Source organism: Neophocaena asiaeorientalis, unplaced genomic scaffold (assembly GCF_003031525.2).
Source record: "Neophocaena asiaeorientalis asiaeorientalis breed wild unplaced genomic scaffold, Neophocaena_asiaeorientalis_V1.1 scaffold123, whole genome shotgun sequence".
NCBI lineage: Eukaryota > Metazoa > Chordata > Mammalia > Artiodactyla > Phocoenidae > Neophocaena > Neophocaena asiaeorientalis.
In genome coordinates, this window is record NW_020173666.1 from 12416472 (window position 1) to 12427903 (window position 11432).

The following is an 11432-nucleotide window of genomic DNA, read 5'->3' on the forward strand; positions in this document are numbered from 1 at the left end:
TCCCAGTCGTCCTACAGCCTCCTGAGCGCGGGCGACGGCGCCCGCGAGCGCGCTGACTACGTCAACTCGGCCTTCACAGAGGACGAGGCGCTGGCCCAGCACTGTCAGGCCGAGAAGCCGCTGAGGCACCCCCAGCTGAGCGAAGCCGCTGTGGCCGTGAAGCGGCCGCCCCCCTACCAGTGGGACCCCGTGCTGGGGGAGGATGTTTGGGTTCCTCAGGAAAGGACAGCACAGACCGCGGTGCCCAACCCCCTGAAGCTGTCCCCTCTGATGGTAGGTCAGAGCCAGCACCTGGATGTGTCCCGAGTGCCCTTCGTCTCCCCCAAGCCTCCCGCCAGCCCTACTGCCACTTTCCAGACAGGCTATGGCATGGGAGTGCCCTATCCGGGAGGCTATAACACCTCCGCTTTGACGGGGGTGCAGGCTCCCTGCTCCCCGAAAGACGCTCTGGCCCCAGCACAGTTTGCGCAACAGGAGTCCGCGGTGGTTCTTCAAACGGCCTACCCGCCCAGCCTCTCCTACTGCCCCCTGCCCCCCATGTATCCGGGAAGCAGCGCCTGCTCGAGTTTACAACTGCCACCCATCGCCTTGCACCCTTGGAATTCCTACAGCGCGTGCCCGCCCGTGCAGAACCCCCAGGGCGCTCTTCCCCCCAAGGCGCACTTGGTGGTGGAGAAGCCCCTCGTGTCCCCGCCGCCCACGGACCTTCAAACCCACCTGGGTACAGAGGTGATGGTAGAGACAGCAGACAACTTCCAGGAAGTCCTCTCCCTGACGGAGAGCCCAGTGCCCCAGCGGACGGAGAAATTCGGAAAGAAGAACCGGAAGCGGCTGGACAGCCGGGCCGAGGAGGGAAATGTTCAGGCCATCACTGAAGGCAAAGTGAAGAAGGAGGCTCGGACTTTGAGTGATTTTAATTCCCTGATCTCCAGCCCCCGCCTGGGGAGAGAGAAGAAGAAAGTGAAGAGTCAGAAAGACCAGCTAAAGTCGAAGAAGTTGAATAAGACAAATGAGTTCCAGGACAGTTCGGAGAGCGAGCCGGAGCTGTTCGTCAGCGGGGACGAGCTGATGAACCAGAGCCAGGGCAGCAAGAAGGGCTGGAAGAGCAAGAGGAGCCTGAGGGCGGCCAGCGAGCTGGAGGAGTTCAAGTGCAGGAAAGCCAGCGAGAAAGAGGACGGGCGGCTGGGCAGCCAGGGCTTCGTGTACGTCATGGCCAACAAGCAGCCTCTCTGGAACGAGGCCACCCAGGTGTACCAGCTGGACTTCGGGGGGCGGGTGACCCAGGAGTCGGCAAAGAACTTCCAGATCGAGCTGGAGGGGCGGCAGGTAAGAAGCCATGTGCTGGGGTGTGGCCAGAGTGCCACTTTCTGGTCCTGACAGGTCTCTGGACTTTGGCCATCGGGAGCATTTTTATGAAGGCCAGATGGGAAATGTGGGAAACGGCTGATGACTCTTAGCTGGAGCCGGTCGGGCTTGTAATTTTCAGTGTGCCTATTGCTATCTTTTCTTTATTTCTCCCCAAAGTAACGCATTTCCTGATTTTTTGAAGTCAGATGGTTCTGTGAGACCCATGAGGAAAATAGCAGGCACCTGCCCACTGCCCACAGCTGCTCTCCAGAGGCCAGCTCTAACAACTAAGTCTGTGTGCTGCTTCTGGTGTTTGCCACCGTACTTGCGAAGAACACATTCCTACTTCTATCTCTTGATTTTTTAGTTTGGCGCGGCATGTAATGACTTCTTCCTGAGCACCATAGGGGTTCATTTTCTTCACCCCAACGCCCCCCAACATGTGAACTTTCCCTTCCCCCTTTTCGCAGGTAAATCAGTAGTCATTGGTCCCCTCGTTGTGCCACTGAATATGGTTCATTTCTGAGCCATGTATTAGGGTTTCATTACAGTTCCTTTTTTATCGTGTAGGCTTTTTACTCGAGACGTAATAATTACCCAGTGTTCATTTGCTTGTGTTTCTGTGTTTCTGTTATTAAGTCCTTCCCCAGTTCTCTTTCTTGGTGCACTTGAGCGCTTTGCGTAGTTTGTCAGTTCTTCCTGCGCCAACCTGGAATTGTTGCTGTGGTCCCACTGCATAGCTGTCGTTCTGGGACTGCCCTTCTCCACCATCCCGGAAATTCCCTTCACCACTCATATTTAAATCTCATCGTCATTAATTCGCTCAAGAAATGATGATTGAGCGCTTGCTATATGCCTGGCAATCCTCTTGGCCAGGAGTTGGGAAATTACGGCCTACAGGCCCATCCAGCCTGCAGCCTCGTTATATAAACAAAGTTTTACTGGAACACAGCCTCGCCCATTATTTCAGTACTGTCTGCGCTGCTTTTGCCCTGCAGCAGAGGTTGAGTAGCTGCGGCAAATTCCATATGACCTACAAAGTCTAAAATATTTTATCATCAGCCCTTTACAGAGAGTTTGGGAACCCCAGTTCTGAGTGCTGAAATTTAGAGCACTGAGGAAAACAGAGGGAGGGAGATCTCTGTCCTCCTGGAGTTTACAAAAATGGAAGAAAGACCATAAACAAATACATGTAACATCATATAATAACATGATACAGTGTGGTCACAGTAAGCAGTGGGGTGACAGGAAAGCAGGTGCAGGAGGTGGAGTGCAAGGGGGACCACGTGTGCTCTGCTTGGTCCCTCTCTGAGCAGCGTGACATCTGACAGATCACAGGTGGTGGTTCTCTTAAGCCTCTTTTAGCCTGTAGATTTTTTTCTCTACGTTTTCTTTCTCCTTCTGTTTCCTTGGTGGAGAAACCACTTCCTTTGACCCGCGGAGCTTTCCATGCTCTGAGTTTTGCTTGTGGCCTCCCCACTGCACGATTTAACATGTTCTTCCATCTGTTTATTTCCGACAAACTCATAGTTAGATTGAGAAGCTTTTCAGAGTCGCTTTTGTTGGCAGAAATATCTCACAGGCCGCGCTGTCTGCTTCTATCAGGAGCCACAAGGAGGTTTTCCTTTAACGTCTTTGCTTCCCCGCCCCACCCTCACCCCAGGTGATGCAGTTTGGAAGGATTGACGGCAACGCGTACATCCTGGACTTCCAGTACCCCTTCTCCGCTGTGCAGGCCTTTGCAGTTGCCCTGGCCAACGTGACCCAGCGCCTCAAATGAAGAGACTGGTGTGGGGAGGAGAAAGCAGTCTGATCGCAGACGCTGGAGGAGCCTGCACGGCCTGGTGCCCTGGGGACCAGAAGACAAGGGCAAAACTGGAAACGTCTGTCAGGCCCAGGGGAGGGCACTGACCTTTCGTTGTTGTTTGTTTGGGTTTTTATTATCCTTTATTTTTTTTTTTCTTCTCTTATTTTTTTAAACAAAAGTAAAATACGGGAGAGCGGTGTTTGCAAGCCAAGGGTGCAAGGCACCTATCTGGTGGTGTTTAGGAGGCGTGGTCACCGTGGGAATGTCCTACTGGGTTTGCTTATGTCGGCGACGGGACAAAGGGCCCTTCAGAGGGAAGGTTAGACTGCCTTCTCACCTGCTGTTCTTCTAGACAAGGAGTGTGCATTGTTTTCATTCTCCACGACATCTAGCTTTTATTATTCCTCCAACATCACTACTAGTGTAAATATAAAAAACTTGTTAAGAAAAACACAACCAAAAAATCCTGAAGGTACAGGTTCTCTTGGGGGGACAACATTTCATTCACGCATATTATGTTATTCCCCCAGAGGTGACTTGATTAATGAGGGGTATTTTGGCAAATGCACTGTGTTTGACTAAGAAAAGTAGGCGTTTTATGGGGGTGCTATTACCAGGTATAAAGACGATTTGCTCGTGAGCTCGTAGGGGAAAGGATGACGGGCGAGGAAGGATCTCCTGCAGGTGTTCACGCAGGTGGCTCACGTCGTGTGACTTGAAGCAGTACGAGGGCCACGCTCCTCTTCAGGGGCGGTTTACACTGAAGCCTCCACTAGTTTCCTAATACGTCAGAATTCCGTTGGGTCAGCGATCATTCAGTCTGATTGACTTCGGGAGAAAGATCCCCGAGTAGTGTGGTGTGGGACAGCGATTTTCTGGGCTGCGGTGGTGGCTCCTTAAGAGACCCGCTGCTGAGAAGTGGGCTTCACTCCCTCTCCCCTCGCATTGTTGAACCTGGGAACCGTGCCGGAGGCGGTGTCTTCCCCATTAGGTAACACTGTTCTATACACTTGCTCTTTCTAAAAATGCTGACAACACTGATTTGAAAGCACTCCTTTCCTCTTTTGGGCTGTATTAAAATTCAGTTGGTTAGAGATGTTTTCCAACAGATTAGAAATGCAGCAAAAGAAATGTTAGGCATTTGCCAGGGTATGAAAAGATAAGAGTTATGATCAACTCTTGACAAGAGCCCCACAAGCTTTTCTAGAAAAAAAAAAAGTTGTTTATTAACTTACAGACTGTTTACTGAGGAGATAAACCACTGGGAGGATGTGGTTAAAGTTACAGTACTTAATGTAGTTGGTTGACTATTCTTTGTTAATTTCAACAACAACAACAAAAAATCCAGAGGTTCTCTTTTCCCACCTCCCCCTCCACGGAGGGCAATACTCAGCCCTGATAATAAGACCCAGTTCATAGTTTTCAGTTACTGATATCTGTGATGTTCTTTAGGGCAGGAACACAAGAACTGTCTACCAGTTTAGGGTCCTAAATTTGGATTTTGTTTGAAAACAAACAGGTGGAAGATACTGCAGAAACGTTATTTTCCCAAAAAAATTTGTTTTCAATCTTCTGTTTTAGTTTAAAAATTAGAAAAGAAACAGGCCCAGTGCAAGATGACATCACTTACCATTTTCTTCAGACCCAGAAGAAACACAGGTGAGGTTTCAAAGATGGTGAAGGACATCTCCCAGCTAATACCAGAGCTTCCCACTTTATATTTTAAAATATTGAACCAGATTCTTTGGTGGGTAAATATTTCCAGAAAGAATTTAGCAATGTATTCAGAATTATATGATTCTTTTATATGAGTTTCTGTAGCTTAACACGATGTTTCAGTGCTTATTATCAGCTGTGCAATAATGGTTATAGCCTACTTCTAAATAATTTAAATGCAGTTCCCCTGTTTTAGTGTCCAAAAGTTAATTATTTATCTTGCTTTCATAGTGTTCGTAGGAATTATTTTGTTACTATGTTCTGGTGAGTTATGCCCACTTTATTATTTATTTAGAAAAATAGTATGTAATGACTTACTTGGTGGCAGTATATTTTGCTGCAAGAAATAAAAAGGATGTGATAGAAGGTTTTTTTTACTGGACAATTTGTAACTTTTTCTGATTGGGAAAAATTCCTATTGATCCTTTAAAAGCAATTCTTTTTTTTTTTATTTTGTGGTAACAATTATATAAAAGGAGAAGATTTCTTTGAGATAACGTATCCTAAAATATTATTTCCCCTTCTGTTGAAAACTTTATTTTTAATGAAAATAAAAGGTGAAATGAAATGAGACTTAAGAGAATGAGAGTAGCACAAGAAAGGAATTATAGTAGTAAGTTTCAGTTCTTCAAGTTCTGACTGGTTTTTGAGATGTAAAGACCACATTTTAGAACTTTTCTTAATAAGAGCAAAATACAGAGGGAAATCCTTGGAATGAAGACTCCAGATGCGTGAGTGAAGAGAAAGTGAGTGTGTGTCACAAACAATTACCTAAACTTCCTGAATTCTTAGCTCACTCCCCAAAGGACCTTTTCCCCACCTGGGGACAAAGGCCTCCGTCTTGGACCCGCCTCTGGATGAGCGGCGGTCTCTGCATGAGTGGTGGTCGTGGTCGCTCAGCTCTGCGGCCCTGGCCTGAAGGAAGACATAGTCCCCAGTCCAGTCAGACAGGCGTCTGCGGCCGTGGCAACGCGTGTCTTTTCACTTAATGGTGACGTTTTCACTTACTTTAAAAATTGCTTCCATTCGGTCAGTCTCAATTTATTAAATGCTACCAAAGTCAGTACTGTAAGCAGCAGAATTCTACATATTTAGCGTCCGTTAATAGCAACTTACGAATATTAAGATACCTCAGTGAATCTGTAAAGTTAAAAACATTAGCGCAGTAAATAGCCAACCACATACAGAATCCAGGCCTTTTTGAGGGAAGCGGTGTGTTAACAGACGTGAGAACCAGTTTTAAATTTGGTTTTACCTCATCAGACCAAAGGCGCAGCTTTGAGTATAGCATATACCCATTTGAATGTATGTATATCCTAAGAAAAACCGGTACCAAGAAAGCAGGAAGATGTCAGCGCTCTCGTGGCAGGATAGGTCAGAGGGTTTGCAGTGTTTTCATCCACGGCTGTTGCTTCCTCATCGAGTGCCCCACGAGGGCATGCAAAGACATGTAATCATAGACGAAAGTCAGGAGACCCCCGGGATCAAGCCAGCTCTGCCACAAAACTGGAGGGTGACCGTGGGCCTGCGTTTGTGTGTCTGTAAAAGAAAGGATGGCCTGGACAATTTTCTAAACTCCTGTCGACCAGCTCGAATGGCTTGAGGGCCCAAAATGTAACAGTTTCATCAATTGCATTTTACAAACTTGGAAGGAAGGTTTCAAGACATTGCCCTTTGTAGAGAAATTTTTTTTTCCCTGTATTAATGAGCTACCTACTGAATGTAAACCAGTGCATTTAAAATAATATCTTTGGAAGGTTTACCTCTAGAAACGAATGCATTTGGAATCATGTTTGTTCTCGTAAAATTATACAAAAGCACCGATTCCAGGGAAGACAGAGAAGCCTCTCCATGAGTGTGCCCTACTCGGTGGACACCCCAGAGAACAGCCCTAAAATAAGTCACCACTTTGCCCTGAAGAGTGAGTTGAAAAAAGAACAAAGGAGTATATGCCTAGGCCGGCTCGAGTTCTGGAGCGTGCCGTGCAGTGCGGTGTTGCACGAGCTTTGCGTTCAGAAGGTTTTCTCGAGAAGGAACCCGTTGTGTCCCCTTGTGGGCCATCTATCGTTTGGCCAAGTCAGTGGTTGTGAGCAAAGTTAGCTGAAACAAAATGTGTCCAAATGTTGTTTGAGTTCCTGGAATTTTGTCATAGCACACAACTCAAAACTCTTCACCTTTTGTGTATTTCCTTGTCCCTGGCTGATGAAGCTCTGAAGGGTTATGGTTTTCATTTCTTTGTGCAATTTTCTTGTAACTTTACTTGTACCTATATTTTCTGTTTATATGTTCTTTTAAATGGGAGGGGGAGGGTTCTAAGATCTCGTTTATTGTAGATAAAATTTTTTTCGTGTTGTAGAAAAGCATGGGTTATGCGTTTGACTGAAAAAGGCACTGTGTTATTTACCAAAGGGGTATTGCTTTTGCATTTGTTTATAAATGCATTATTTTGGTACTGTAAATTTGGATATAATTTCTGAGTTTATTACTACTGGCATTTTCTTTTTCCTCCCCCCCCCCAACTGTAAGTGTGCGATGCAGGTGCACAGGTCCCAGACCAAACCAGACCACCAGCATGTTCTTGTCCCTGCCTTGGGAGTGGCGCACTGCTGTGTGTGCCTGATCCCTCTCATGTTGGTTTGTTCGTTTTTTAACTCAGCATCCTGCTTTGTTTTACTTTCCAAGCAAGATCTGTTGAGATTTCTGATTTGCATTCTAATGAGCTCACCCTTATTTCCTCTCTTCTTATGTATTTTGTTTATTAGATTGTGCAGGAGGTATTCTAGAAGGCATTAATGGTTTGCATTCAAAATGGCGTGGTTTGTCCAAAGTATTTTCTGTCTTTATTACTGAAATGGATTAATCTCCTTATTTTTTTCCTGATGATTTGAAGTTGCAAGAGTTGTCAGCTATTGCTTAATAAAATTTTACAGATCAAAAACAAACCAGTTACTTGTGTGCAGAATTCAGATGCGGTCTTGAGTCCTTTGAGAAGAAATCACCGCTCTCCATTGGCATGACCCACCCTCCAGCTGCTTCTCCGATCCCTGGGTTACTGCCAGGGGTTGCTTTGACACCTGAGATCTTTATCATCATTGGTCTTTCTGCGAGGTCAGAGGTTGTGCTGTTTTCTTGGTGAGTTGGTATGAGTTTGTGTTTGTTTTTGTTTTATTTTTCCTTGCTTTTTCAAAGAGGACCCATCTGTGTCTCTATTTCTGCTAAGATCATCTATGCCATTTTTTTAGATTCCACATATATGCGTTAATATACGGTATTTGTTTTTCTCTGACTTACTTCACACTGCATGACAGTCTCTAGGTCCAGCCACGTCTCTCCAAATGACCCAATTTCGTTCCTTTTTATGGCTGAGTGATATTCCATTATATGTATGTACCACATCTTTTTTTTTTGTTCCCTGCCTCTTGCATCTCCCTCCCTCCCTCCCTCCCTATTGCCACCCCTCTGGGTGGTCACAAAGCACCGAGCTGATCTCCCTGTGTGTACCACATCTTCTTTATCCATTCATCTGGCGATGGACGTTTAGGTTGCTTCCATGTCCTGGCTGTTGTAAATAGTGCTGCAGTGAACACTGTCGTGGTAGAAACATTGAACTTTGTTCCATATCATTCAGTGTATTCTGATTACATAAATGTTGATGATCCATCCAAAAAAAAGAGGATCTGATTCACGGTGTTTCTGTCATAGCACCTACAAGATCTGAGGTGCTAGATGCATCAACACCTTTTTAAATTTGTAGCAAACTTAATAAAACCGGGTTTTGAGCAATTCCACTACAAGTGCTAATATAACTGTCAACTGTTGTTATTACTAAGGAGTCTTAGTGCACCTCCTTGCTCCACCCTAGAATTCCCTCTGACCGTGGGAGGGAGGCAGGGACTGGGGGTCATAGGAGGCGCATTTGTAAACACCATAGTTCCCACGTGCATTTACAGAACCACCCATTTGCTTTTTTCAGGGATAAAAAATAGACACGTAGTCACTCAGGCTTTGGGAGAAAGAGAACCAAAAACGACTGTCATCTCTAACAAATTCTAATCATTCATTAAGTTTTAAAGTAATCATAGGACTATAAATCTGCTTTAAATAGTAATAACCATATGAAGCTAACCCCAATTTCGTATGCGAATCTAAATGTGTCTCGTTTTATTGTGAAAGTCTGTGAACTTCCAGTTAATATCGCTTGTATCTTCATCACTTAAATCAGGTAGCAGGGAAACCTGATCAGGAACAACCCCCTCCGCCCCTCCCCCCAAAATGAAGGGACCAAGACCCTAACAGCCAGGCTGTGTTGGTTGGTGCTAAGGACCATGTGTAGGAGTGGGGTTACCTTCTCCACCAGCCCAGCCCCAAGGTCAGCTTTGGGACCGTTCAGTGTGAGTTGGTGTCTCCAGAAGTGTTTTATTTTTTAAGTAAGAAAACTTGGCAAATCCCTTTCCTTCTACAGACTTATTTTGAAAAGGATGCATTCTATGTTTATTCTGGCGTTCAGCATTCTTTTCCCGGTAGTGTTAAGAGAAGAGGGAATCAATTTAGCTCTCACATCCTGGTCCCCAAAACTCATTGTAGAAGAGAAATGACTGCCTCATGGAGACTGCATTGCAGTTTTTCAAGAATGCACAGGTAACTGTCCAACCTGCACTGTGAAGTGGTTACCTTTTGCCTTCCTTTCCTTTCAGAAGAAAATTGAAGCATTGAGAGGTTGAAATGATTCCTGGATTCCACAGACAAAAAAAATGATCCTGAAATAGAATTGAAGATTTCTGGGCCACATTAATGAATAGGCCTAGTTTATTCCCAGCTTCTCACTCTGGTGTTTCGTAATGATTTGCCTGTAATGAGCTCTGAGCCACTTACACTTAGTCATCTCCCTTGAAAAGAGGCAATGTAGGTGGGCCACCCTCGCCCATCAGCAGGTGAGCTCACCCTGTCGACAGCTCTTTCTTGTCAGAAGATAGAACAGTTAACTCACCCAGGCATCCCAGAGGAGCAGGTCTGTGTGGATTTGTTTCTTTGCATATCTTAGAAAGAGTTGCTCAGTCCACTAAAGAAGGTGAAACCATCCACGTGAAGAATGGACTCATTTCTTAAATCTGCTTGAAGTTCCTGTTAGAACGATAGCTTCAAATGATAACAGGCACACCAGCACAGAAGCAGGACCCCGGCAGGAAACTGAGTCAGGTGTGAAAATAGTTATACCTCATCCCTTCTGCTTTCCCTTTTCTTAGTTTCCTGCTTTCCACATCGCTTCCCTCTATAGGGAGTGCGTTCTCTGTGCTTTAGGTGACCTTAAAGCCACTCTCTTGAAGCTTCCCTTCCATAGGGATGGGAGCTTTCAGTGCAGTTTCAAGCCTTGTTCCTTGAAACCTTGCTGTTGAGGCAAAGTAAAAGCTCTATGGGAAATTATAAAACTATAGCAGAGAACTTAATTGAGTTTATCTTAAGGACAAATAAGCCTGAGGAATTTCTTAAACCTCAGTCACCTTCAGGACAGCATGCACACACTTTGCATAGCATTTTTGTCTTTGCCATGTGAAATATCTGTGCCTTTGGCGGATCCGAAATTCCGGTAGCCCATGTGCCATTTAGCTGTTGCTCTGTTCCAGGCACTTTCTAAGTCCCAGGATTATGCAGCATTTTCACTGCCTGTGCTCCTTCCCTCCTCTGCCCCCCCCCACCAAAAAAATGGGGGGAGTTTGGATATTAAAGGCTGGCCGCATAGCAGTATCTCAAGCTACTGATCAAGTTGCCTCCTCTTAGTCAAGCCGGTTACCTTAGTCATTTACCCCATCTTCAGCCATCAGGGTGCAGAGAGAACCTCATGAGTTCTCTTCCACTCTTCTTCAAAGTAGGAAGAAGTGGCCAGTCCTGACACCATTCCCCGTTGTGTGCGCGGGGAACCGGGGGTCGCTGCACGTTTTTTCAGTTGGGCCTCCAGCTTGTTCAGACGGTCTTGTGGTTTCTCCTTTCACGTGGATTAATTCGGTGTTGCCTGCCTCCCTCCCTAGGTGTCACCTTGAGGGCCCGCCATGAACCTCCTGTCACAGTGTTGCATTGACCCAGTAGTGGTGCAGTCCCTGTTGCAAGAGGAGAAATCCTTGCATCCCTGAATCCCGTTCTTTTCACGTCTGGTATCACGGAAACCTGGGCTTTACCAGTGTTACTTTTTCTTTCTCTCCTGGTAAGGTGAGTGACCCAGACACCACAGTGCTTGCGACACAAACGTGTGATGGATTCCCGCTGTAAGCAGGATTGTCCTCGAGTGACTCATTTCTTTCCGTGCTGGAGCCCCACGGGGTCCTTCCTGTGAGTCCCGGTCACATGTTCCTCAAGAGCCTGTACTGACTACAGGAGGCTCTTAAGTCCCAGGATTATGGTTTTTTGCCAGTAGTGAAGCTTGACTCCTTTGTTTTAAATCATAAGAGAAAACATTTCTCTGACAGGAAGAGATTGTCTCTACTCATTCCGTTAGAATAACCAGCCCCAGCCGAGGCTTGGTGTCCAGCAGTGTGGGAGAAGGTCCCGTCACCGCCAAAGGGTTCATTTG

At 46.0% G+C, this 11432-nt stretch overlaps 1 protein-coding gene across 1 annotated transcript in view; it reads left to right on the plus strand.

The window, feature by feature from the left end:
• Positions 1-7806, plus strand: part of TULP4 (TUB like protein 4) — a 169853-nt gene extending 162047 nt beyond the window's left edge. The window contains exons 14-15 of the mRNA XM_024747852.1: positions 7-1326; positions 3011-7806. Of these exons, the coding sequence (XP_024603620.1) occupies positions 7-1326; positions 3011-3127 (1437 nt within the window). The 3' untranslated portion in view covers positions 3128-7806. The remainder of the gene's footprint in view (positions 1-6; positions 1327-3010) is intronic.
• Positions 7807-11432: the final 3626 nt, after the last annotated feature.